The sequence below is a fragment of the Taudactylus pleione genome, unplaced genomic scaffold, assembly GCF_031769625.1.
Source record: "Taudactylus pleione unplaced genomic scaffold, aTauple2 ptg000105l, whole genome shotgun sequence".
NCBI classification, from domain to species: domain Eukaryota; kingdom Metazoa; phylum Chordata; class Amphibia; order Anura; family Myobatrachidae; genus Taudactylus; species Taudactylus pleione.
In genome coordinates this window covers 11,673,966-11,699,323 of record NW_028284507.1, presented here as the reverse complement: position 1 = coordinate 11,699,323, position 25,358 = coordinate 11,673,966, and the positions used below count along the sequence as shown (strand labels likewise).

The 25,358-nt window shown below is 40.0% G+C and overlaps 1 protein-coding gene across 2 annotated transcripts in view; it reads right to left on the bottom strand.

Moving 5' to 3' along the window:
- The window catches only part of LOC148525572 (tetraspanin-15-like), a 240,495-nt gene that overhangs the window by 95,496 nt on the left and 119,641 nt on the right, over nt 1–25,358 (bottom strand). Inside the window, exons 4-5 of one of the 2 annotated variants that reach the window (XM_088470888.1) lie at nt 8,384–8,479; nt 20–136 (exon numbers count right to left, since the gene is read on the bottom strand). In XM_088470888.1, the coding sequence (XP_088327014.1) occupies nt 20–136; nt 8,384–8,479 (213 nt within the window). The remainder of the gene's footprint in view (nt 1–19; nt 137–8,383; nt 8,480–25,358) is intronic. The other variant, XM_088470889.1, reaches the window with a different exon arrangement.

The following is a 25,358-nucleotide window of genomic DNA, read 5'->3' as shown; positions in this document are numbered from 1 at the left end:
ATCCTGGTACTTGTCTTACCTTTCCAGTTATACAACATGTATATGGGACTCCACAGGATAGAGGTCCAGTGCTGTTACAGGAATGATAAGGATTCACCCCCCAGTCTGTAAATTCATCTCCTCCACAGCAAGAAAACTGCAAAAATAAATAAGGGAGAGTATCTGTCAGACTGCACAAGCTCCTACATCTCCAGTCTATATTTAACGTACAATTCTACAGTTTTGCTTATAAATGCAATGGTAGTTTATACTATTAACAGAGACAGTAGAGTAGGCAAGCTTAGAACCTAGATATGTTTTATTTACAGTATAGTCATGATGCTAGTTCTGCCTCAGGGTGTTAGGTAAAGATGATTGAAATTAGGGTAAATTTCACTGTACTAGTGATTTGTGGCAGAACAATCCATTTCCTGTAGGTGAGAAGTTCCGCCCATGCAATCTGCAAGCTGTGCTGTTGCTTTGTCAATCTGCACTGTATCTATGAATAGAGCTGGGAGATGATGGTAGACTCGCTCTGCTATGCAGTGCAGTTGGGGTAGAACTGCAAACACTTAAGGACACGTTCTTCCTTCAGTACCTGTCAAATTCAGCAGCCAGGTATGGAATGAGGGGAATATTTAGCAAAATGACTTTGAAAATGTCACTGATCTGATCTCTGCTGAAGGCTCTGCCTAACCATTCTGCTGACTGAGGCACTGATGGACATGGACTATGGGCCTGATTCAAAGATGGACACAGTTTCAATGTTCTCGCAGTTGAGCGATTATTTTTGCTACTGCGCATGTGCGAAATGTCCAGGAAACCATTACTAAGCACGGGGGAACCCAGGTGTCCAATGGCATTCACAAAGGCATATGGGTTAATTCGCCCTTGCAAAGGGGTTGGCGATCCCTGGGCATTTTGGGAAAAGTGACTGGGACCTGTTTCAGTTGCGTGTTATAGGAGTGTCTCAGGCATGTCTGGGTACATTGCTGCATTCACAAATCCAGAGCCTTAGAGGCCATGTCTAGTTGTATTGAGGAGAGCAACTAGAGAAAACTCTAGGCTACCGTCTATTTAATCTCACTGTCTAGAAATGGACTCTCCTGCCCTCATGTACCAGAAGGAGAGGCCATAAATATGCAATAAACAGCTGCACGCATCAATCATGGGCCTGCATGAGCCGATAAGGTTGCACATGTACAGAAAACACTACAAATTTCAGCCAGACTGTCCATACGTAATACTGATTTCAGGCATGCACAATACTAACTTTAGCGTGGACCATTGATTGCAGACTTATAAGCAAAACATGATGCCTCTCCGAGATGGCATTATAATTTTTTTCTCTGCTTAATGCAGTTTACAGGGCTATGGGGAGGCAGTGTTGTGCAAAATTACAGGCACCACGTGAGACATCTATGCTCGTATCTGTGGCGAGCCGCTAGTTAAGTTTTCCCATAGCAGTGATCAGTCCTTTTTCAGAATAAATGCTTGAAAATAAAAGGTTATAATTGCTTGATAAATAGACCCCTACAAGATAAATTTATCACAAAGCAATTTGGTTAAATTATGGTGGCCTTTCATTGTGTCTTTTTTTTCTAGGTTATAAACTGCCCAATTTACTAAAGGCAAAACTGCTAGAGAATCACCACTAATATAAGGCACAATTTCCAAATTTTTACATGTCAGGAATACAAATAGTCAGATATATTAATTTGTGTTTTCACAAACTGTTAGAAAACCCTCCGGAAATTCCACCGTAAAAAAAGAGGTGGCACTAGCAGGCGATATTGCTGAAATGCATGCCATGCCATTAGTCTATTAGAGCACAGGAAACCTACAGAAAAGTACCCATACCTCTTTGCATACGTAGCAATAAGGCAGAGGTGGGGAACCAAATAAGACAGAAAACACAGACGGGAAAAAAGAATGTGCCAACACTGGGTGTGATATAATAGATTGTCAATATAAAGGTCGACAGTCAATAGGTCAACTGACAAAAGGTTGACATCTTAAAAAGGTCGACACGGTTAACCTGTCGACTGGATCAAATGGCCGGCATGCAAATGGTCGACACAAAACAGTGTTGTTGTTTTTTTGCAGTTAAACCCTAATCCTCACCCTAACCATGCCCCTAGTGCAGGGGTGGGCAATAAGTGCCCCTACAGCTGCTGTTGAACTACACATTCCGGCATGCCCTGCAATAGTTTCAACGTGGCCAAATAGCAAAACTGTGGCAGGGCATGCTGGAATGTTTAGTTCTACAGCAGCTGGAGGGCCGCTTATAGCCCACCCCTACCCTAGTGCCTAACCCTAACCCTCCCCCTAGTGCCTATAAGTCCCCTTTGGCAGTCTAAACCTAACCATAAAAATGTTGAGAAACCATAAAAAAAACGTTTTCGACCATTTGAATTTGTCGACCTTTTAATCATGTCAACCTTTTGCACTGCCGACCTTTTGTCTCTGTCAACCTATCGCATGTCGACCACCTTGTGTCGATCTATTAATTGTTGATATTTTATCCAGATACTGTCAACACTTATGGTGGGTACACACTACACGATATGCTCCCTGAGCGATATCGTGTAGTGTTGTCCCCGGCAGGCTGTGCTCAATGTCGTTCATGACATTGAGCACAGCCGCTGAATGATATCATTAACGATATCGTTCAGCGCCGGGCTCTCTCCCCCATTCCCTGACATGCAGCAACCTGACGAGATCGTCAGGTTGGCCTGCATGTCAGCCCGATGAACGATAATGACGAACGACCCGCGGGAACACGCGTCGTCGTCATCGTTCATCTTTTTGGGGTTAAAAATGGACGATAAAGTGGACGACTGAACGATAACGATATCGTTATCGTTCAGTCGTCCACTTTATCGGCCAGTGTGTACGCACCATTACAGTAACATAACACACATACACAAAAGAGACATAGAACAATGAAATAATAATAAAAAAAGGACTATAACTTAAAAATATTAAACAGATAAAACAAATATTAGGAGGACCCCTAATGTTAGGAGGACCCTTAGAACTCATGCTTTACAGTGGTTAAATAAGTAGCATGACAACTGAGATATATTTTAAATTTTATTTTCTTACATCATGAAATCAAATTGTTTTTATTCTGTAATTCTAAATAAATAAAAAAAAAAACTTTAAAACCTTTGCTTAATATAGTACAAATAAAATAACCAACAATAACCAGATATATAAGTCCCTTGTTATAATATTTGTAATCACAGCTGTAAATCTGTGTCTCTCTCTAACAGCTTTGTACATCTGGGCACTGACATTTTTTGACTATTCTTCTTTGCAATATTGCTCAAGTTCTATTAGGTAATGGGGAACCACTAGTGAACCCCATATCGTAGAGATGCTCAGTTCCTGGAGGACGGCTTGTTGGAGGCAAATTCACAGTTGTGCCAAATTTTCTCTCTCTCTCTTTGTTAAGGAGATTATTTTTAAATTGGTTGAAACATTTCATTTGTACACAAAGGCGGACTCCAATCAATAATGTGACCTCTGAATGTTTATATAGGTATATTCTTAGCAAACAAAAGTAAATACATACTGTATGTAATTCATTGTTGCTTTTTTTTTCCATTTGTGACAAATTCTGAAAAACACTTTTGAGGTTTTTATATTTGGCATAGCTGAGCATATTGTATCGACCAGTTTGACTCCATGGTGCAAGAAAATAAAATGTGGAAAAATGGCAAAGGGGGTGGATAGTTTTTGTTTTGGCTGAGATCTCAAATGGTTAATTGCCCAGAGAGAGTTCATGTCCTTGTACATATCCTTTTCTTCTGTAAGTGATAGTGAACACAAAGTATGTTAAGTTGCCCAATGTCCAAACAGGTGATGGATGTATGCTCCGTACTAGGGAAGCCAATACCACCCCATTTTTGTAATCCAGGGAAAAGATCTCATTCCATTGATTGAATTGTACAAAGATATTCTTCCTCCCCCCTGCTCTCCTTCACCCTTTGTCTCCCCCTAGCATACCCCCCTCCTTTCACTTACCTTAGTCACATAGCTGTGTAGAAGAACTGGAGTCTTGAAATGTGGCTGCTCTCAGTTACTGATTGGCTGGAAGTGCGCCGCTCAGTGATGATGTCACCGTGCAGTGTGCTTCCAGCCTACCAGGGACTGAGAGTAACTCCATCATGGGACTATTCTACAGCTGGGAGAGCCTGAGGTGACCGGTTAATGCAACCGGAACCGAGAAGGTAAGTATTATTATCCCATTGACCCCGGCCCAATCCACAGTGTGTTTTGAATCCCGTAATACATGTGATTTAATGATTATAATCCGGAATATTTTTGGGATTCAAAAAAGTCCGGGATCAGGGGATCGGCTTCCCTATGTTGTAATTTGTGGAGGCTCATTGGTGTGAAATAGTAAATCAGTTTTGGGGAGGGTGTTACGTGTGAAGCAGCATACAGAGGAACACTCTGATTATGTGATTAGGATGTTTCCGTCTCCCTATCTCGGCTAACCTGCACGCAGAGGCTGGCATTATAAATGGGTCAGGGGTATGTTGCTGCCAGACATGTCATTCATTTAAAATGTAACATTACATTAAAATCAGCCACATGACTCACACAGTCAATGTGACTTTAGCCGCCATACATCGTATTATACAATGTAACCTTTATACTCCCTTGTGTGCTGGGCGCTATTTTTAACTATATCATGGTCACCAATGTGCTAGTTTAATTTTAGAATGTCACATATTAACATAAATGGTCTTACATACCCAGGAGGATAGGACCCTGGCAGTATTTGAATAACAGGGAATGCCATAACAACTGATTCATTTTAGAGACAGAACCTTCTGACACAGAGAATGGATTTCCTGGCTGCGGCTACACGCTAGCAATGCATTATGAGGAAATCGCCATTAGCAGCTGGCTTTGCTTGTGGATTAATGCTTCTGAAAACCACGTACAGGCCATATATTTTGTGTAATCAACCATTTATTTAAGATGCACAAAATGTGACTTTTACAGGCTTCTGAGGTTGTTTCTCTCAGATGATTTAGTTTCATGTGAAGTTTGCAGCATTAATATTCTGCTTGGGCACATATTCAGTAATATGGAGAGCATGGGCGTTTTTAGAGAGGAGGGGGCCCGTTTGCAGTCTCCGACATGGGACCCCTCCTCTCTGTCCGGCAGCGCACTGAGCTGTGCGCAGCCAGCGCCGGAGTTATAGACTCTGGACACTAAAATGTGCCCAGCGTCTATAGAGAATGCACAGGTCACCTGGAAAATGGTCGCAGTGGCCATTTTCCCTGTACTACGCATGCGCTAACGATGGGAAAATGGCCACGGCGGCCATTTTCCAGTAGTTTTTACAGCGCCGGACCCCCCCACCGACGTGGGACTCCGGAGTGGTAAGTAATACTATGGGTGCAGGGTTATTATAGATATGCCCCTGATGGTGAGTATCCATTAGATTGTAAGCTCATTTGGGCAGGGACATCTACAGTAGGCCTTCTGTTTCATGTCATACAGTATCATTTGTGTCATAACTCCCTCAATATACACATAATACGTAAGCCACTTTACACATGAAAGATAATAATATCCGTGTGGTAATAACTCTTACCAGCATACCAGATATTCACCATTCTCAAATGTCCTTTTTGGAAGGACAGTCCTCTAACCTAGAACCAAATTCCCATGGTCTTGTGTCCCTCACATACCAAATGCCCCTTTTGATATTTATGGACATTGGCCTCCACTATTAACATAAGGCAGGATGTAAAATCTTATTATCTGAGCAAACAGCAATGAATCTCAGGTGTTTCAATCATAAACTGTCCCACAGAAACATAGTGTAAGAGAGGTGTATTCATCTAAGATCCAATCAAGATAATGAAAGAATTAAGATATATATAATTTTCTTTTTAAATCACAACTTCTGACAACTCAAAATTCAATAATACTAAATGGGAAGTCAAATTATTTACTGTCACTTCGATTTCAGTGCTCTTCATACACCCTAATGATATTTCTATGGAGCTGAACAAACATTTATAACATTGGTACCACCCTTAAAAATTGCATTCTTTAAAACTGATACTTTCCTTTTTTTTTTTTTTTAGGTAATATACTATTTATACTTTTTAAACCATGGTCCACATTTAATAGCCAGCACCTGTCTCTAGATTTAATGCGACAATTTCGTTTTAAGGTAAAAGCAGGTTGGTTGTCCTTAAAAGAATTTGCTGCTTTAAATCTAGCGGCTATATTGCTGAGATAGTGCTGGTGCCCGTAAAAGCTGTTATATGTGTCTCTTCATAACCCTTCACTACATCACCATAGTGTTCCTACCACATACATTTAATTGTTTAAGTCTCTCAACCCTTATGAGTTCTCTTTAAAAAAATCCTGTAAATTAAGACAATATAGAAATACAAATTTGTTTGTATGGTTTGAGGATGTTCTTTATTTTGTATGCTATTTACAAAGACACATTCTGGACATATTCTCGTAGGCACTGTCGTGAAATAAAAATAGTTACAAAAAGAACTCCCAAATCTTTCTCTATCGTTACAAAAAGGTTCCCAAATCTTTTTCTTTGGTTTAGGCATTTATTACACCGTCAATGCAATATACATACGTGTCCTCATAGAGTATTGCTGCAGTCGCACCAAACAGCCTATCTCGGCGATCCAGGTCCCGACTGACTCGGCTTGCGCCGAGCATCTTTATAACCTGAAACAGTGTCTTAAGACAACCGCTTCACGAGACTGCACTAATTTGATATGCAACACTTGTACATATATATGTGTGCGACTGAATCTGTATACGAAGTGTAATGATGCAGCTGCCGTCTCTTTTTTTCTTTCGCGCCAAAGTCCATTGTGCTTTGTATATAGAGTCAGTCCTACACAGATATATCAGTGTTGCAAATCAAATTAATGAGTGCAGCGTACTTACCAACTTTGTTTTCATCCTTTCTGGGAGCAGCCCGTAGAGCTGCTGCTGCAGGCCGTTTCGGAATGCGGGGCCAGACTGGTGGCATAATTAGGCCCTGCCCCTTTCTAAAAAAAACCAAAAAGGGCCGCGGTGAGGGGTGTGGCTAATTTACGCAAATTGTGCCCCGCCCCCTACTTGCGGACCTGCAAATTCCCCATTAAATCTCCCCACCCTGCCTGCTTCACTAGGAAGTAGGCAGGATGCTGTAGATCTGGCTACACTTCCTGGGGTGCAGGGGGCTACCCGAAAAATCGGGAGCCACCTGCGAGTTCCGGGAGTGTAGACAAGTATGAAGTGCAGTCTTGTGAAGCTGTTTGTCGCATCCCGTTTGCGGCTAAAATGCATTTTCAGGTGATAGAGACGCAAAAAAGACGCTCAGCGTCAGGCGACTCACACAGAACTTGCGCCAGGTGTCTCGTGTCGCATTGAGGCCAGGTGTATGAGGACACATTTGTATTAACACAAGTCTCAGTGTTTTGCAATGCCTATAACTGTCTTTTCATATCGTCACAGTCTGCAATGTGCATTGTGTTAATAATAGGCCCAGGATTCCTGGCTAAGTAACGTATTTTGACAAATAGTCACATTTTGTATGCGTTGAAATATTGATTTTTTTTTTTTTTATTATTAAAAACTTGTGTGACTTAACATTTCAGGACTGTGGAAAAAGTTGACACTCTATTAATAAAATATGAAGATAATAATGTAGATGGAGGATAAACCTTAATCTCTATATAAAATAAACCTTTTATGAATTTTGATTATCTTTTGTGTTTTTACTCATAAGCACTTAATGCAATCTGTTGTGCTTTTTTGAGTATTTATCTCATGCAATCTGCTGTTCTTTTTTATTATTTATCTTTACTGTATTAAACCCATTTCTCATTTGGGGTTACTTACTAAACTGAAGAACTACACTAGCAGTAGCCGCCCAGAACACATGGATTTAAAATCTTTGTGTTGGGCTGTGGGCACATCTATTAGGGTCTATGAATGATATTCAATACAGTCATTGCAAAATGTTTTAAACATGGGAAGGTTCTCGATCAAAGGACTATTGTTATGATTGGATGGTACTTAGTAGAGAAGTTATTTAAAGTGGAAAAATCCCTGTAAAACTTCATGCTATATACCTTCCTTAGGTAGAGCTCCATGGGCGGCTGTGATGTGCATTTGGTGGGAAGGTTCATATCTCCTCTATTTAATATTATGGTGATTTTCAGACATTTTAGCTAATTTTATTGAAGCACGTTGTGGCTTGTGCTTCATCATTGGTGTCACTGGTTCCTAGTAAATTGGTTTACAGCAAAAATATTAGCCAGTCCACAAAATAATGGTCTCTAATTTGCATAGGAGATATGTTCACTTCCACAAACACCCCAAATTGTGACGTGAAAATGTCACAAACCTTTTCTTGCACAAAATCCATAATATTCTTAAAATCCAAATCATCATAGTAGTGTTTCATTCCCACCAGGATGTTCGCATGGGCAAATTTCTTCATCTGTTAAGATAAAAAATGGATTAACAGATTATTATTTATTTATTAAATAAAGGATAATAATAATAATAATAATAATAACAATAACATATAATACTCATTAGTCAAAAATTACTATATATACACAGTATAAAAATGTAATACTCATAGATTTGTGATGTGATGAAACAGAGGCTGAAACCAAAAATAGATGTAATCAGTGCAATATCTAGGCAGAAATTGATGTTCATTATAACCTACCTCCTAACTTTGGAAGTATCCAAATTATTTATTTATTTATTACCAGTTATTTATTTAGCGCACACATATCCCGCAGTGCTTTACAGACAATATTTGGCCATTCACATCAGTCACTGTCCCAGTGGAGCTTACACTCTATATTCCCTATCACATGCACACACACACATACACACTAGGGTTAATTTGTGTTGGGAGCCAATTAACCTACCAGTATATTTTTGGAGTGTGGGAGGAAACCGGAGTACAGGTAGGGCCGAGGTGGGAATCAAACCCATGACCTCAGTGCTGTGAGGCAGTAATGCTAACCATTACACCGTCTGTGCATCCTATTAAATTAGGATGCAACTCCGAAATGGCATGTAAGTGTAACTTTAAGCGGCATGGTCATGTCACAGTTGATGCCTTGCGTTTGATTATACAGTAATTAAATATTTTGCATAGATCATCACATAATTTGCGCATATCGGCATATTACCCAATATGTTCTGATTTTCTAGTAGGAGGTAGCTAGTATTTGGTTTTTTTTATGTGTTTGCTTCTCGAGATGGATCATCATAACAGCCACGCACAACATTCAACTCTATGGTTGTCAAGCATATAAGGGGGACTTCATTGGACAGAAGCTGCAAAGATCGACACAGATAACATATTAATGATACATCCCCAGCCCGGACGGGTTTGACCACATCCTCAAAGCCAGAGTGAATGACACAAGCATGAACGTGAGCACTTTTACGGTTTGGCATAATTCTATTTAATGTTTAAAGTAAACTACTACTTTATTTCTACATTTTACCCTTATATGGTTGGTATAATTTTTTTTATCAGTGCTTTAAATGTTTGCACATATCTCCTGTATAGCTGCCAACATTTAGCAATAGTATGGGGAAGAAGAAGAAAACTCTCTTGTTGGGGGCACTCGAATGTAAAGGTTATAATAAGAATAATATATAAAAAATAACTTTTATTAGATATATTTTAAAATACCAAAAACAAGTCTGAGCCTGTTACTTATTGGCATTACTGTTGGAATAACAGCTATAAATTATCACAAGCAGAACACGAACATACATAGAACATAAGACAACATATAATACAATACTTATCACAATTGTGTGAAGCTAAGTGAAATATTACAAATAGGTCTATAATTCTCTGTCTCATACAATATTGAGACCTATATAAAACATATACTAGTTCAATGACCTCATAATGTCGTCATAGCACAATGGCTAATCAGAATTACGGCAGAAGCATACAAGGAAATCTTCTAGAAAAGAATGTGATAATAACCATACAATATTCAATATAGGTTACGTGAGATATCACAGCACAATAACACTGAACAGTAATCAGAGAAATACAATGATAAGGGGGTCAGATGAAATAATAGCTGACCCTGCAAATATCAAAATGAATATAAGTAAATCACAGGTTGTAATGAGAGGCACATTACAACCTGGGGTGCGCCTATTAGAGGTTCCTGCAATGTTTACACCAGGACCTTCTTTTTAATGCAGTCCAACAGCAGATACTCATTGTACTTATTCCCTACCCTGGGAGTACCATTATAGTACGCTCACATGCCATTTAATGGCTATACAATGGCATGCAGCAGCTGCTATTTTGTAAACTCCACATAAAGAAGTAGCTTTACTTTTTCCTATAACCTTACTGTCTACAAGTACCTGGGTGGCATCACAGGCGACCTACGTGTGATCTGCCTCTCATTACAACCTGTGATTTACTTATATTCATTTTGATATTTGCAGGGTCAGCTATTATTTCATCTGACCCCCTTATCATTGTATTTCTCTGATTACTGTTCAGTGTTATTGTGCTGTGATATCTCACGTAACCTATATTGAATATTGTATGGTTATTATCACATTCTTTTCTAGAAGATTTCCTTGTATGCTTCTGCCGTAATTCTGATTAGCCATTGTGCTATGACGACATTATGAGGTCATTGAACTAGTATATGTTTTATATAGGTCTCAATATTGTATGAGACAGAGAATTATAGACCTATTTGTAATATTCCACTTAGCTTCACACAATTGTGATAAGTATTGTATTATATGTTGTCTTATGTTCTATGTATGTTCGTGTTCTGCTTGTGATAATTTATAGCTGTTATTCCAACAGTAATGCCAATAAGTAACAGGCTCAGACTTGTTTTTGGTATTTTAAAATATATCTAATAAAAGTTATTTTTTATATATTATTCTTATTATAACCTTTACATTCGAGTGCCCCCAACAAGAGAGTTTTCTTCTTCTTCCCCATACTACGTTTATCTATACTCTCATGGGGAGCACCTCCACACTTTACAATATTTTTGCTTGACACCTATACTAGGGTTTGATATTTATAATTGTGGATTTTCATTATTCTTTTGACTAATTATATCCAATATATTATATCCTGTGCTCAAACTATATCCCCCTATTCCCCCCTTCCCTGGTCATTTATGTTTAAACATTTAGCAATAGTTTTAAAGGACTCTATGCTGTTGGCAGTACTTTTCTCCTGGGAGTGGTGCAGTATTGGTTGTGATGGTAAATGGAAAAGAAACAAGAACACAGGTGTCCTCCTTGGCTGCTAGTTTCAGTGCAAGTGTCCTTTCAGTTCTGCTAGTGTCCTTGTACTTATTCTCTAGTGACAGTGTCCTTTTATTTCTTAAATAGTGCTAGTGTCCTTTTAGTTCTGCTAGTGTCCTTTTAAAAGTACTTCTTTAATAGCGCTAGTGTCCTTTTACTTCTTCACTAGTACTAGAGTCCTTTTAGTTCTACGCTAGTCAAGCTTTTAAAAAACAAAACACAAGCAGGGTTCTGTTGTCCTTTCATTATTGCGGTTTCCCATGGATAACCCTTAGATCTTTTACCTGAAGCTCTTTGTGTTACTCAAGTTCTGTTCTTTGTAGACAAATGTCTAATATGAAAATCAAATGAACGTAAACCAGACGCGTTTCACACCTAAACTGCAGCTTCTTTGTTGGATAAATGTGTTTGGGTAAGTGTAAGCCCTTCTGCTTTTATACTATTAAAATTTGAGTCCAATTTTCACAGGTCTTCCTCCCTAGAATTGATGTTAGGTGTCACTTTCAGTTTAAAACATAAATATAACAAGAAAAATGCCCTTTATACGCTACTCTGGCTTTGCAGTTGTTAGAGCAAAAGGTGATGGATCCCTTGGAAGAATTTAGATACGGTACTTTGCTGGTGGTCAGTGCACCTAATTATAACATGTACGATGTTGGTCTCGGAGGACCTGGGATCGCTGCAACCCCCATTATGTCATGCTGTACATACTGAATTTGTATATAAGGTATTGTTTGCATTTTAAGTACTCCCTGATAATTAACAAATAACCCAAATAATACAAATAAATGCATATAGCATAAAGAAAATATGTCTTTATTATGCAGGTCTCAATACTGAAATATACTGTAGGTACATTTCCATAGACACAAACTTCCAGTGACAAGGTTTTACAATTTGGAACTATTCCTGGAGCATAAATACAGTAACTATAACAGTAACTATACACCTGAATTCTAAAGCAACAAAATGTAAGAAATGATATAACCAAGGTTAAATGACCAAATACCCTCCAGAGTTTTCTAATGGCATGACATTTAAATATCGTCTGACAAATAGCGCTAAATGAATTAAACAGTGAATTACATTTTAATTTAGTTGTAAGATCAAGAAATCTCGCCCATGATATGATTGATGGTTTAAGAGTTTACAACTAAAATATGACAGGCAGAATAGTGATTTTACAGCAAATCTATACAGCAATGATGGCAGCTTATTGCACAAAATGCCACTGCATAGATGCAATTATGGCACATTTAATGTTTCCCTGTACTGTACGTTACTAAGAAACAGCCAACCAGAATTCAGAAGTAGCTGATGGACAGTGTAGGAATAATAATCTCGGATGGGTCTTCTGCACAGGGTATGAAATCAGTTTGTCGACATTCAGAGTGCCAAGTTACAACATTGTCAGACTGTCGACATTGTGAACAATGCACTTACTTCACCACAATTCTGGTAATCATGACATTGTATAGGGGGACGTGGCCATAATGATGCCATCACACTCCCCTCCACTGCGCTGACCACTTTTCCTCACCAACACCCCACCCTCCATCCCCACTAAGGGCAGCAACTAAGTCGGCAAATACGACTTAGAAGTGACTGGTTACAGGGGAAGACTTACTGTATGTATATAGAGATCCATGTCTTGGACCAGGGAAAGAGGTTTATAGTCCCCTATGGACCATGACTGCATCTTTCTATGTGACAGAGCCAGCAGTAGCTCAGATAAGTGTAATTATGAAAAGCGCTGCTACTGTTGTAATGTTTGCACTAACCTTGCAGAGCAAACAGCACAATATTCCCCAAATCAGACACCACCTTGCACAACATCCGCCCAAGGTACACACATTTTATCATCCTATCACAAACGATTTTTAACAGGCCACGCCTCCTTTGGCATCCAAAGATCTGCACTGTAAAATCAGGACTGTTGGAAGTTATGCAAGAACAATTCCTTTGTAATTTTATTTAAATTAAGAGGATACATGTACAGTATGGTTCCTCTCTGTGTTCATCAGTGATGAGCAAATGGTCTTCTTTCTTTTCACATAATTTCTTGCATCAAACAAAACTCCCCGAACAAAAAAAAGGAGGAGAGAAATAGCTGGACTTTGTTGATAATAGCATTTAAAATAAAATGAGACTTTTAAAAGCATTTACAGTAAAGTGGTAACATACTGTATTTAACGGAATTAATCTATTCCAATATATTGGTGAATTTATAAATTGCTGTTAAAGTTTTATTAAAATGCATTTACTTTACAAATACATTCCCTATGCAACTGATAAAGAGGAGTAAAAGCATCAAAATCTGTGAATGAAAAGTTAATAATCCTAGGGGTATATTTACTAAAGTGTGAGTTATTAGAAGTGGAGGTTTCCCATAGCAACCAATCAGTTTTCACTTAACATTTATCTAGCACCTTCTAGAAGATAATAGCTTGAACACGATTGGTTGTTATGGGCAAAATCTCCACTTCTTAAACCCGCACTTTAGTAAATATACCCCCTAATGTGAGTATAATAGTCTGTGTTCCCCAATATATTTCAAAGAGTGCCAAACTTGTTGTATGGTTTGATTTCATATGTTGGTATTTAGTGATACAGCATTAGCGCACTCAAGACGAGGCATTACTCCCTTTGGGACTAAACAGTGGCAGATAGAAACCCATTGAGGCTGACAAATAATTAAGAACAAAGACAGGGTGCAAAATATGCAACTTGCAAGACCATCTGGTTTGCAGGTGAGGAAATGTACAATCCATAACTTCTAACTTTTTCTGTGGTCCACAATTCAGCCCAGTGGACCGGATCCTGTCCCTTTCCCTTCCTACTTACCACTGCTTTGCAAAACAGTGGTGTACGGGACATTCCAACTGCCCGCTTTATTGGAATAATTGCTGGCTCAATAGAGGTGGTATAGAGCCCTCAAAATGGGACTGTCCCGGTTAAACTGGAATATTTTGGGATATTTGGGTGGTATGCCCAGCTTTATTTAGTGTTTTGAGGGGAGTTTGGCTTATTACAACTCAATGAAATGTACAAATAAAACTGGCTAGTATTTTTGTGTGCCATACAAGAACATGTTATATGCCCTCAGAATTGTAAAACAAAGTTTACATGAGCACCCTGTCGAAGCTGAATAATTGAGCAAGACAAGTTCAGTTTAAAATTCAATCACAGCGACGCCATCTTGCGACTGGCCGCAAGACTCCATTTTAGAAATGCGATCGCAAGATGCCATTTTGCGAATGGCCGCCTAAGCGCCATTTTAGATAAACTCACATTTTAGTACATGTGGCGATAATACCATTAGCATCATGCGAAGGCATCTGTGACCATTACCATATGAAGCAAGTGGCCAGGTGACAACTGGCTTGGGTAGATAAGTTTCCTGCATAAGTGTTTGTTCACTACGGGTGGTCTGGCTAGAATAAATAAGCTAGCTTCCTGCAATGACACAGGAAAGGTGGGAGGGCCTGCTGACAGGAGATGTAGAACTATCTGGCCCAGCATGCTAAAATGTTAGAGACAAGGCACTTATCCTCACACACACATTAAATATGTCTTTATATCAAATCCCGAATACTCACACATTTCATATTCACACATAAGGTTCCATAAGCATCAAAATGTATGATTCAAGTTGGTTAAGTTAGTTTAAATGCTAAGAAATAAAGGTTTTTGATAACTAAGGTATTATACATGATAAGCAAGGTGTGTTTGGTCTCATTCTGATGCCTACGCTTTTTACAGCATCCCGGTGTTATCGGTAGAGAGATCGCATCATGCAAACTCAAGTTACGGATTGCAGAACTTACAAGCAACAAAATGTTTAGCTGATGAAATGTTACAGGAGGCGTTACCAGAAAGACTCCGGCTGTTAGAGACAGGGAAAGTCTATTTGAAACAACCTGTTAAATGTGCCGTAACATATGCTTCTCCTCTGGGAACCAATGATATCAGCAGGAAATCTCCCCTTTGTCCTGCTTTAGTCTGGGGGGGAATAAATACATGTGCCCATATACTGGTTTAGGAGTCCATGCTGAAGGTTGTATGTACTAGGGGTCTCTAGTCTGAGGTCTATCTCTGGGTCCGGAGGCGCAAGCGTATGTATACTGTACTTGGGTCTGTATTATTTCCTTTTTGCGCCTAAATTATGTATGTATAGATTGCGTGTAACTGACTGTACTTTTACCTGAATAATACTTGTGCGTTGGAACCACAGATTCCACTCCTGTCTTTATTTGCGGTCATACTGCGTACGCAATTAGCGTTGTGTTTATAGGAAGGTTTTCAGAAGGTATAGGCAGGGGTATATAGAGGTACATTTCTAATATTGTTAACCCTTTGCAGTGCCACAAAATTATCAGGAGTGGTATAAAAGATTTCTAATAAAAATGTCAAAAGTCAATAGGTTGACACCAGATGGTCAACATGCAATAGGTCGACAGGATCAAAAGGACGACAGGTACAAAAGGTTGACAGTGCAAAAGGTTGATAGGGTTAAAAGGTCAACAGGTTCAAATGGTTGACACACAAATGATCGACACATGTTTATTTGTAATTTAACCCTAATCCTAACTCTCTCAGTGCCTAACCCTCCCTCTAGTGCCTAACCCTAACCCTCCCTCCCTCTAGTGCCTAAACGTAACTCTAACCCTCCCCCTAGAGGCCAACCCTAACCGTCCCCTTCGGCAGCCTAACCCTACCCCTAGAGCCAAACCAACCCCTCCGGCAACCTAACCCTAACCCTCCCTCAAGTGCCTAACCTTAAAAATTTTGAAAAACCCACAAAACATGTGTTGACCATTTGAACCTGTCAACCTATTGATTTCAACCTATTAATTGTCAATCTTTCATCCGGATACCAAAATTATCTTGACTGTATGTTCTTCCCCTGGGGAAAGATTCAGCCACTAGGATTGTGTATATCATTTTAGATTTTGCATAATATGTTATCTCAGGCCCTCTGCCATGCCTCCCCATCTGTGCCCAGTTAACCTCTCAGTTATACCCCTCATCCCACTAGACTACAATATATTATGTACAGTGCCCTCTAAGATATGATATGTCACAAATCAAGTCATTAGGCTCCCAGACCGCCCATTTGGCCGAGCGGTATCCGGGAGGATGGTTTACTTTTCCGGGAATGTGGGAGACCTCCCTGAGGCTCTGTAGCCTCCCAGAAAGAGTAAGTGTGCAGTAAGTACTAGTACTAGGATCGGTGAGCATCACTGTTCCCTAATGAAGTGTTAGGCCAAGTATGGATGCAGTTACATAAAAAACATAGTCCGCGGGTCCCTTTAAATGCAGCTGTGTAGATGTGCAATGGTACAATGCTTATACAAACTGTTAGGATCAACAGAATGCATCATCTTCAGGATAACTGTTGATTCATTCTATTGATTTTCAGATTGTGTATCTGCAGTGTAGCGTTAAGTGCCAGTTACAGAGCTAATTGCATCTCCCTCATTTAATCCACGGGCAGCATGTTGACCTAAATCCATTCACTCGATACCACACTATACATAGAGAAACTAAAGAAAAGCCTTTTTACTATAATGATAGATAATTGACCTAATGTGTAAACACATTTCCCTGCAAGAGTTCGCTGTAAACCATTTTAGCTTTCGATTATGTTATCCTTGCTTTAAATAGAGGTCCGAAAATACATCAGTGCTCTGCCCAACAGTAAATCAATAGAATCTTTACATTTCCTGGAAACAGTAAAAGAGTTGTTAGGTAAATGTATACAGTACATAAACCTTTACGATTCTGTATTTTCTATGTTTTTTTATTTCGCCCCAATACCCTAGTATTTTTTTGAAGTTATATTTTTACTTTAATAACAGTACAGCTGTATAAATGGGACATTCCACCAAATATGCAGGGAGTCAGCGTCCTGCAAGGCCTGCCCTTCTACCTAGTTATAACGAAATAACCACTACTGTTATCAGTACTTAACTTTACTAGTGTAAATCTGTTTATATCTAGCAAAATAAAAATATGATTGGTTCATATTTTGATCAAAACAGCTAAAATGCTAAACTGCTAAAATGCTAAACTTCAGAAAGTAATACTTAAGCTGCATACACACACAACGATTTCGTTAACAACGATTTTATGAACGATTTTCTGTCAGATTATCTGTCAGATTTTTTAAAGTGTAATGAACGATTTTTTTGAACTACAAACGATTTTTGCATATTCCCTTAATGAAAATCGTTAAGTTGACAAGTCTGACTGAAATATAAACGTGAACGCGCATGAACGATAATCGTTCATCGTTTGACTCAGAAAGTGAAAGAGTTTTTGAAACGATTATCATTAAACGATATCGTTTAACGATAATCGTTCAAAAAATCGTTGTGTGTGTATGCAGCTTAAGCATACGCAGAAACCAGCGGACTGGCTTCATCTAGGCCACATTGGGACTCCCAGTGATATACACCTGGAGCTACCCAGCACTCTCCTAGACCCGCATCTTTTCCAGCAGCCAGAACCTAAAAGGCTGCAATCTCAGGGTCTCATAGACAGCATCCTGACCAGACCATGATGCTTTTTGACCACTATTGGACAGTAGATACCTGTACCTTTTCAGGCTTATTGTCATTCACCATAGTTGGTTCATTGTGACATCATTGCAAATTCACATCACTGGTGCAATTACCTAGAGCTTTCTCAATATCGTACTCAGCAGGTGTAATTCCTGGCCAGCATTAGCAGTCTGCCCCAAGTGGTATCCATATTACATCATCAGATGTCTGCTCACTGATCTCATTCTAATTATTTTTTTAACTGTTTATTGTGTCGTCAGTAAGCAAAGCAATTTGCTGTGGTGCAATTAACACTTAATACACTGCTGTTCACAAAAAAAAGGCACTCGTCGGATTTTGAAAAAGTAAGAACAATAATCCTGTTTTTCCAATGTTTTGGATTTTTAATCTGTATTGTATATCACTGAGAACGGATTACAAAAACCAAGACATTGGAAACAATTTTGTTTACATATGTGTGTGTGTGTATATATATATATATATATATATATATTTATATATTAGGGATGTGCAGGCTCGGATAGGTTCGAATTTGCACGCCGAGTTCGGATTTTTCCCTCCAAAAATCGGGTCTCAGAAAGAGGCAAAACGTCATCTTTCATGGACAAACATCATCATTCCTGGACAAAAGTCCATGGAAGATGATGCTTGTTCATGAAAGATGACGTTTGGTCATTCCCATCTGGCCAGTCCCTACACTGATTCTCAGATAAATGATTTTGGTCTGCCACCTTTGGCTCAAGCTTGCATACACTTTAAACATGAATATGGGTCCTGGCTTAAAGAGACAGGACCACAGCCAGGGATATCAGTTAATAAGCCCCTCAATATAGACAAAAAAAAGTTTGTCTTACATTTGAAAAACAGGGTGACCTAGATGGTGTGGTCACATACCAAGAGCGCCCCAGATGGTTGAGTGCCGTGGATTAAGCCTGTTATATACTGTGTGCGTGTGTATATATATATATATATATATACAGGTTGAGTCTCCCATATCCAAAATGCTTGGGACCAGGGTTATTTTGGATAACGGAATATTCCGTATTTTGGAATATTTGCATACTATAATTAAATTTCTTGGGTATAGGACCCAAAACTAAACACAGAATGCATTTATGTTCTATATACACCTTATACACACAGCCTGCAGGTCATTTTATAGAATATTTTTAATAATTTTGAGCATCAAAAAAAGTTTGTGTACATACATGAAATTCATTTATGTTTCATATACACCTTATACACACAGCCTGAAGGTTATTGTATACTGTATTTTAATGATTTTGTGCTTTAAAAAAAACTTGTGTACATTGAACCATCAGAAAGCAAAAGTTTCACATTATCAGTCATACAAAAAATATTCCGTAATTCGGAATATTCCGTATTTCGGAATATTTGGATATGGGAGACTCAACCTGTATATATATATATATATATATATATATATATATATATATATATATATATACACAATCACATACATACACACACACACAGTTCCAAAGGGCGGCACACCAAATAAATAGCATAAACACAGTCCCTTTTGCCCTCTGTTAGAAAACCCCTGCGATAGGAATCCACAATACGCTATCAGAGACAGCCACCAACACTGAAGTTTCCTACAAACACACAGCAAGTCTGGTCTGGTTTAAAAATGTTTGCCTGCCTGTGGTTATTTTTGCAGGCTTATATTGTCACAGGACTGCACAACATATAAGTATAATAAGAGTTATTATAAATCTTTAGTGGCAGCAGATACATAATGAAGAAAATATGGCAAGATGAAGTCACAGATGGAGCGCACAGCCAGGGTCGGACTGGCCCACAGGGGTAAAGGGGAAACTCCCGGTGAGCCCCACTACCTGAGGACCCAACCCCTCCTCTAGGGATCAGGTTCTAGACTGTGCACTTGAATTATCCATTATACATAGGCTACAATGCATTGCTGTTATTAATCTGATACGTTAGCTTGCATTTTTTTTAATGGGGCCCAGACCATGCACTCTGTAATAGTTAACCAAGCCACTGTGGAGGCTGGGCACACCCCCTCTGAAGGCTGGTCACATCCCTAAATATGGGATCCTATCACTGCATTCCCCCGGTGAGCTCCTCATGCCCCACTCCGACACTGTGTACAGCTAGTGATTGATGATAGGCTACTAGGGGTTAAGAGTCTAATGTGTGACATAACTTCACCAGAGGCTCCAACAAGACACCCATTGGTCATGGTTCCTAGGTCTACCCCAATGCAGCTGATTCAGGGTGGACTAGAAGACAGAGGGTTATACAGACAGTCAGAGATGGGCAGGGGTTCAGGGTAACCAGCACAGGTGGAAGAGGAGGAGGAAAACTCTCCACAAGGGCACATTAACACTTGGTAGCTGACACCCTGCTGCTTTTTTGAGTGTTATGATCACTGCAGCAATGTTTATAAACTATATTCTTATTTTGTATTGTCTTGTACTGTAAGTCGCTGTTTTACGAGTTTGCTCATTTGTTAATATACTTTGTGAGGCACTGTGGAACCCTTGTGGCGCCATATAAATAAAGGATAATAATAATAAAAAAGTGTGCACGTGCAGGATAAGGGGCCTTAATGCCGCCCACACCCGCTCACTGCTGCACTGCTACAGTATGTAGAACATATCCCTCAACACTCTTGATATGGGCAAAGCTATCCCCATCAGGAAGGGGAGAAAGTGTCCTCAAGTTCAGACTGTGCTGCCTTAATCAGGTTAATTGTGGCAATACATGAAACATCTCAGTATACATGTTGCCCTGGCACCATAGTGTGCACTGAGTAGGTCTTTTTAATGCAGTGCCTGCTGACAACGGATTGTGACATCTTGGTGTGCAGCCAGACTTCCAGGGAAATGAGCAGAGTGAAAGTGCTCCTAGGCAAACACTAGCTACTCTCGGCCTTCTAAGAACGGTATGTTACTTTGAACTAACAAGAATCGGCCTGACAGTGCTGTACTTGTACTGCCCAAGGCTTTGGCGAATCCAGTTCCGAATGCCTGGATAACATCACACATTGCTCAGAACATACAACTGCCCATTTTTTCACTATGCAGAGAATATAAATAGCTGGATTTGTGAATAATATATGTTGGTGCTTGATACTTTACATAATCTCAATCCACATTGACGCGATTCAGCACATATCGCATCAGCGGCCACTTTGCTTGGTTCACTGCTCCGGGAGATTTACCCACTCTTCCAGGCAGCTGCAAGCACCACCCGATTTTCAGGACCCTCCCGGCCATTCCAGGAGGGTGGGCAAGTATGGCTCAAGGTAAGGAGAAAAGAAGTGGCAATCAAACAGACATAATCTCTAGGCAACTCCCCCTTAGAGACACTGGTATTGATTCAGAGTCACATTGTGTGCTCAGAAATGAATGTCGATCTCACGACGGTATTTAAAGTTGGCTGCATCTATGCGGCCGCCCCATACCCCCCTATACACCCGCTTCGGAAATTAGCTGTCATCGCTATTAGTGCACTTTATCCTTTAAATTTATCTTTGGTGCAAGAGATCCCTCTAAAGTCAGCTTTATCTCTGCTCATGCTCACCTCTGAATGGACTGCAAATCTGCTTACATGTCCATGATACGCCGATGGAATACTTATCCTACAGACGTTAGCGTTCCCGCTAGGTTGTTTTAGCGGGGCGCTGCGCCCTGCCCTCCTTCTGGAGGGCAAAAAGAGCCCTGCCCTCACCGCGCAGCGCACCGCTAAGACAGCCTGCGGGTGTCGTCTTCACCCGCGGGTCGCAGTGTCCAAAGGTTGTGGAAATGTGCTGTGACCCGGTCACTGCCGGTGAATAGACGCTGGGCGCATACGACCCCAAGAGTGACGAAAAGGTGACGCGTCTTATAGTCACGCCCCCTTTTCAATGGCCACGTTCCCCTTTTCGGGTGTGAAGGCGTGCGCCGAATGTGCCCTCTCTAGCTCTGGCGCACTGCCTGCCGCTGGAGCTAGTGAACACTAGATGTGTCCACATACATCTATCCTCTGTGCGCTACAAGTCGCGTTACTCATAATGCGTGAGCTCAGTGTGACTTGGTAGCGCCGAGCGTCTTTTGGTGTGACTTTTTACCTTTAAATGCGTCTTCTTCGCACAACGCAAGCAACTTATGTTGATTAAAATGATATGCGGCATGTCTATATTCTGTGTGCGACTGCGGGTGTATCTGCATGCTAGTTTCAGTGTCAGAGGCTGTGACACTGTAACGTACCCGAATTGATGTGTGACAGTAGATGAACCTAAAAGCAATGCCCCATGTCAAATGTGAACAGCAAGTGGTGGTAAGGAAGAAATGAGGATGCACTCAGGTTATAGGAACTATTCCCTCAAGGCGGCTGCCAAACCAGAAGCCCTGAATAAATTAATTATAAGCAATCATTACACAATGGGCAATGTCTAATTAATTATACTAGCTGTAATTAATGTGACTTCCTTGCCGTACCCATAAATCAAGTTAAGAAAACACATCCAGTAATTGCAATGCCTTTTTCAGCAAACAATACATCACCATTCCAGAGAAAAAGATCATAAAAAGTTTGTTGTTGTTGTTTGTAGCTGGTGACCCAAGAATGGATATATTTTTTTTATTTTAACTCACATCAGAACATATGTTGCAAGTCAAATATATTATTATATTTAAACACATAAACCATAGCAGTTTTATCAACTCTCCCAACAAATATATGGGAGACTCCTGACTTATGCTGGCCACACACTAGCACGATTTCGGGCCCATTGCCCCGATTTTCGAATGGTCGTAAGATGAATTGTGTAGAAATAGTGTATTATTTAAGTAGAATACGTTTTTTAAGTAGGATACGATCCGATGCACGCTCCCGCAGCTCCTAAAACATATCGTATGATCAGATGTGCAGCCCATATGATCTGTAATATTCATATGTTGATCGCGCCGTGTTTTTCACCATGCAATGCATCGTGCGTCCGACCGCTGTCATTTCAGTGACATTTTGAAGAATGATGATCAGTTTTTCCGCAGGCACACGATCGATCGTAATGTGAGATCGTATGTACATCGTGTGTTCAAAGTGCGTTCGGGACTGCTGGGGAGTTCAAGGAAAATCGTAAGATGAATCTTATCTTATGCTGGTCGTACTAGTGTATGGCCAGAATTAGGGATCAATATAGCCAGCAATTCGTCTGGGAACGAGCTCCTGTCACATGGTGGTAATGATTTGGGCCACATCAAGCCCCGCCAACTACAGTAAATACCTAGTTACAGGGACGTAATGACACACTTGCCTCCTACCCTTTGAGTTGTTCTAAGCTGCGCCGCAAACATCTTGTCTTATCTTTCCTTACCCTGCCCCAGGATCTCCTAAAATGCACGCAAAAGATGTCCATTCCGTGGGCATGTTATGGGAGTGTTGCAGACGTGTCAATGCAAGAGGTTGCTTTCTCTAACACACAGACGCTGGCATAGAAGACCATGGTCAGACTGAGACACTGTACCTGCCATAGGGTTGGTGCAAATTTCGATAGTGGCATACAAGTATGTTCGATCGATATTACAGCATGCATCAAAAGTGGGCATCTCACAGCTTGCACAATTGGGCAAATGTATGAGCACATGGTAAGGAGTTTGCAACGGCATTTGCATAAAGTCGCAGAAGGGCGACTACCAATAGACGCCGCTGTGTGTGTTTTTACATGCGACTCAGAATCAGGCCACATGTGTGGACACTGTATGAATAAGTTTGGTACAATACACAGTTTTTGGCACCACCTTGCATACAGATGGGTCCACATTCATCTTGCTTCCTTGCACGTTAAACAGCCGTTCTAGTAGCGCCATGCCTTGTGGCAACTCGGTAGCACTGAGCATCTATCCGTGTGGCTTTCTACCATCAAATGCATCTTATTCGCAAAACTATGTAAATAGGGCGCACAAGGATCTTCTGCTGATTAAAATGATATGCAGCATGCCTGTATTCTGTATGTGACTGCGGGTGTATCTGCATGCGAAACACTACGTTTCAGTGTCATAGCCGCTGAGTATGCTGCATATCATTTTAAACCGCAGAAGCTCCTTGTGTTTCCTATTCGCATCATTTTGTGAATATGACGCATTTGAAAGTAGAAATGCGCAAGAAAATACACTTGGCGTTACAGAGTCGCACAGTGCTCACACATTATGTTTAACGCGACTTTTGGAGCAAGGAAGTAAGATGTATGTGGACACATCTGTAAAAGTGCGAGCACGTGACTGGTAAATTAGATGTGTGGTATAATATGTACAGGCATATACATAACTCCCAACAATAAAAAATTCTTCATAGGGATAAAAAACAGGTTGGTGTCAAGAGTAGTGTCACCTTTAGGGGCGTATTTATGAAAACCTGCAGCCAGCCCCTGAAAATTAAGAATCTTTAAGGCCACACATGTGGAAGGCTCCTGCAAGGGCTGACGGCCGGAAAGCAGGAAATATCTCCTGCTTTCTGTATTAGTGTATTTAAGGGATACTTAATTTTGCCTTAAACATATTTTAAGAACAAAATTACTTGATAAATAGACCCCTTAGAGACAAGAACAACAGTCTCAGTATTAACACTATTTATGAAACTTGGGGGGATATTTTTTAAAAGGGAGAAGAACCCTAAAAATTAAAAGGGAGAAGAACCCTAAAAATCCAGCGAAATTGGCTTCTTTGACACAAATAGTGTAAGTGTGGCTGAGGACAGCCATTGCTGGAGCTCTCATGCATTAGTTTACGGGTTTGGTATATTAGGTCGACAGTGACCATATCAATATTGACATAAGAATGGTTAACAGAATATGATCACATATACCATGTTGACATTGGTAAAATGTCGACATGGTCACAATGTCGACAATCCTTTTTTCCAGGTATACCTAACCCTATCGTCTACATTTTTATGTTGACGCTTTGACCATGTTGACCATGTATGTCAACATTTTAGATGTTAACCATGTTGACATTACAAAGCATAGCAAAGCTAATGAATGCATATTTAAGAAGGGCAGTAGCAGTACATATAATGCCGACTGTCCTCCTATAGTATCGCCATCTCAGGATCTGAATAAACAAGAAAAATGCTTTATTATTAGATTATTTCTTAAAAGTATATTCAAATAATTATTTTTTTTTCTATGCCTGAAAAAAATTCTCATTTCTATTGTTATTACTTTTGGTAATGCGTCATGTGTACAATTGCACTGCCGGCAGGCGCAAAATGCTGTAAGTAATATTTCACACCAACCTCTCGATGTCTGCATTCCGGGGTACCCATAATGCTTATTGCATCCCAGTTTTATAACTATCAAATGTTCTTCTTCCGAAGTTCCGATAGCAGTGTTCATAACATTTGATGGTCGTTTTCCGATGGTCGCCACCATCTAATGGTGTGGATGCGATGGACATTCAGTGCTAAAATACAGCTGAAACTGGTTCTGTGGGTAATTTTATG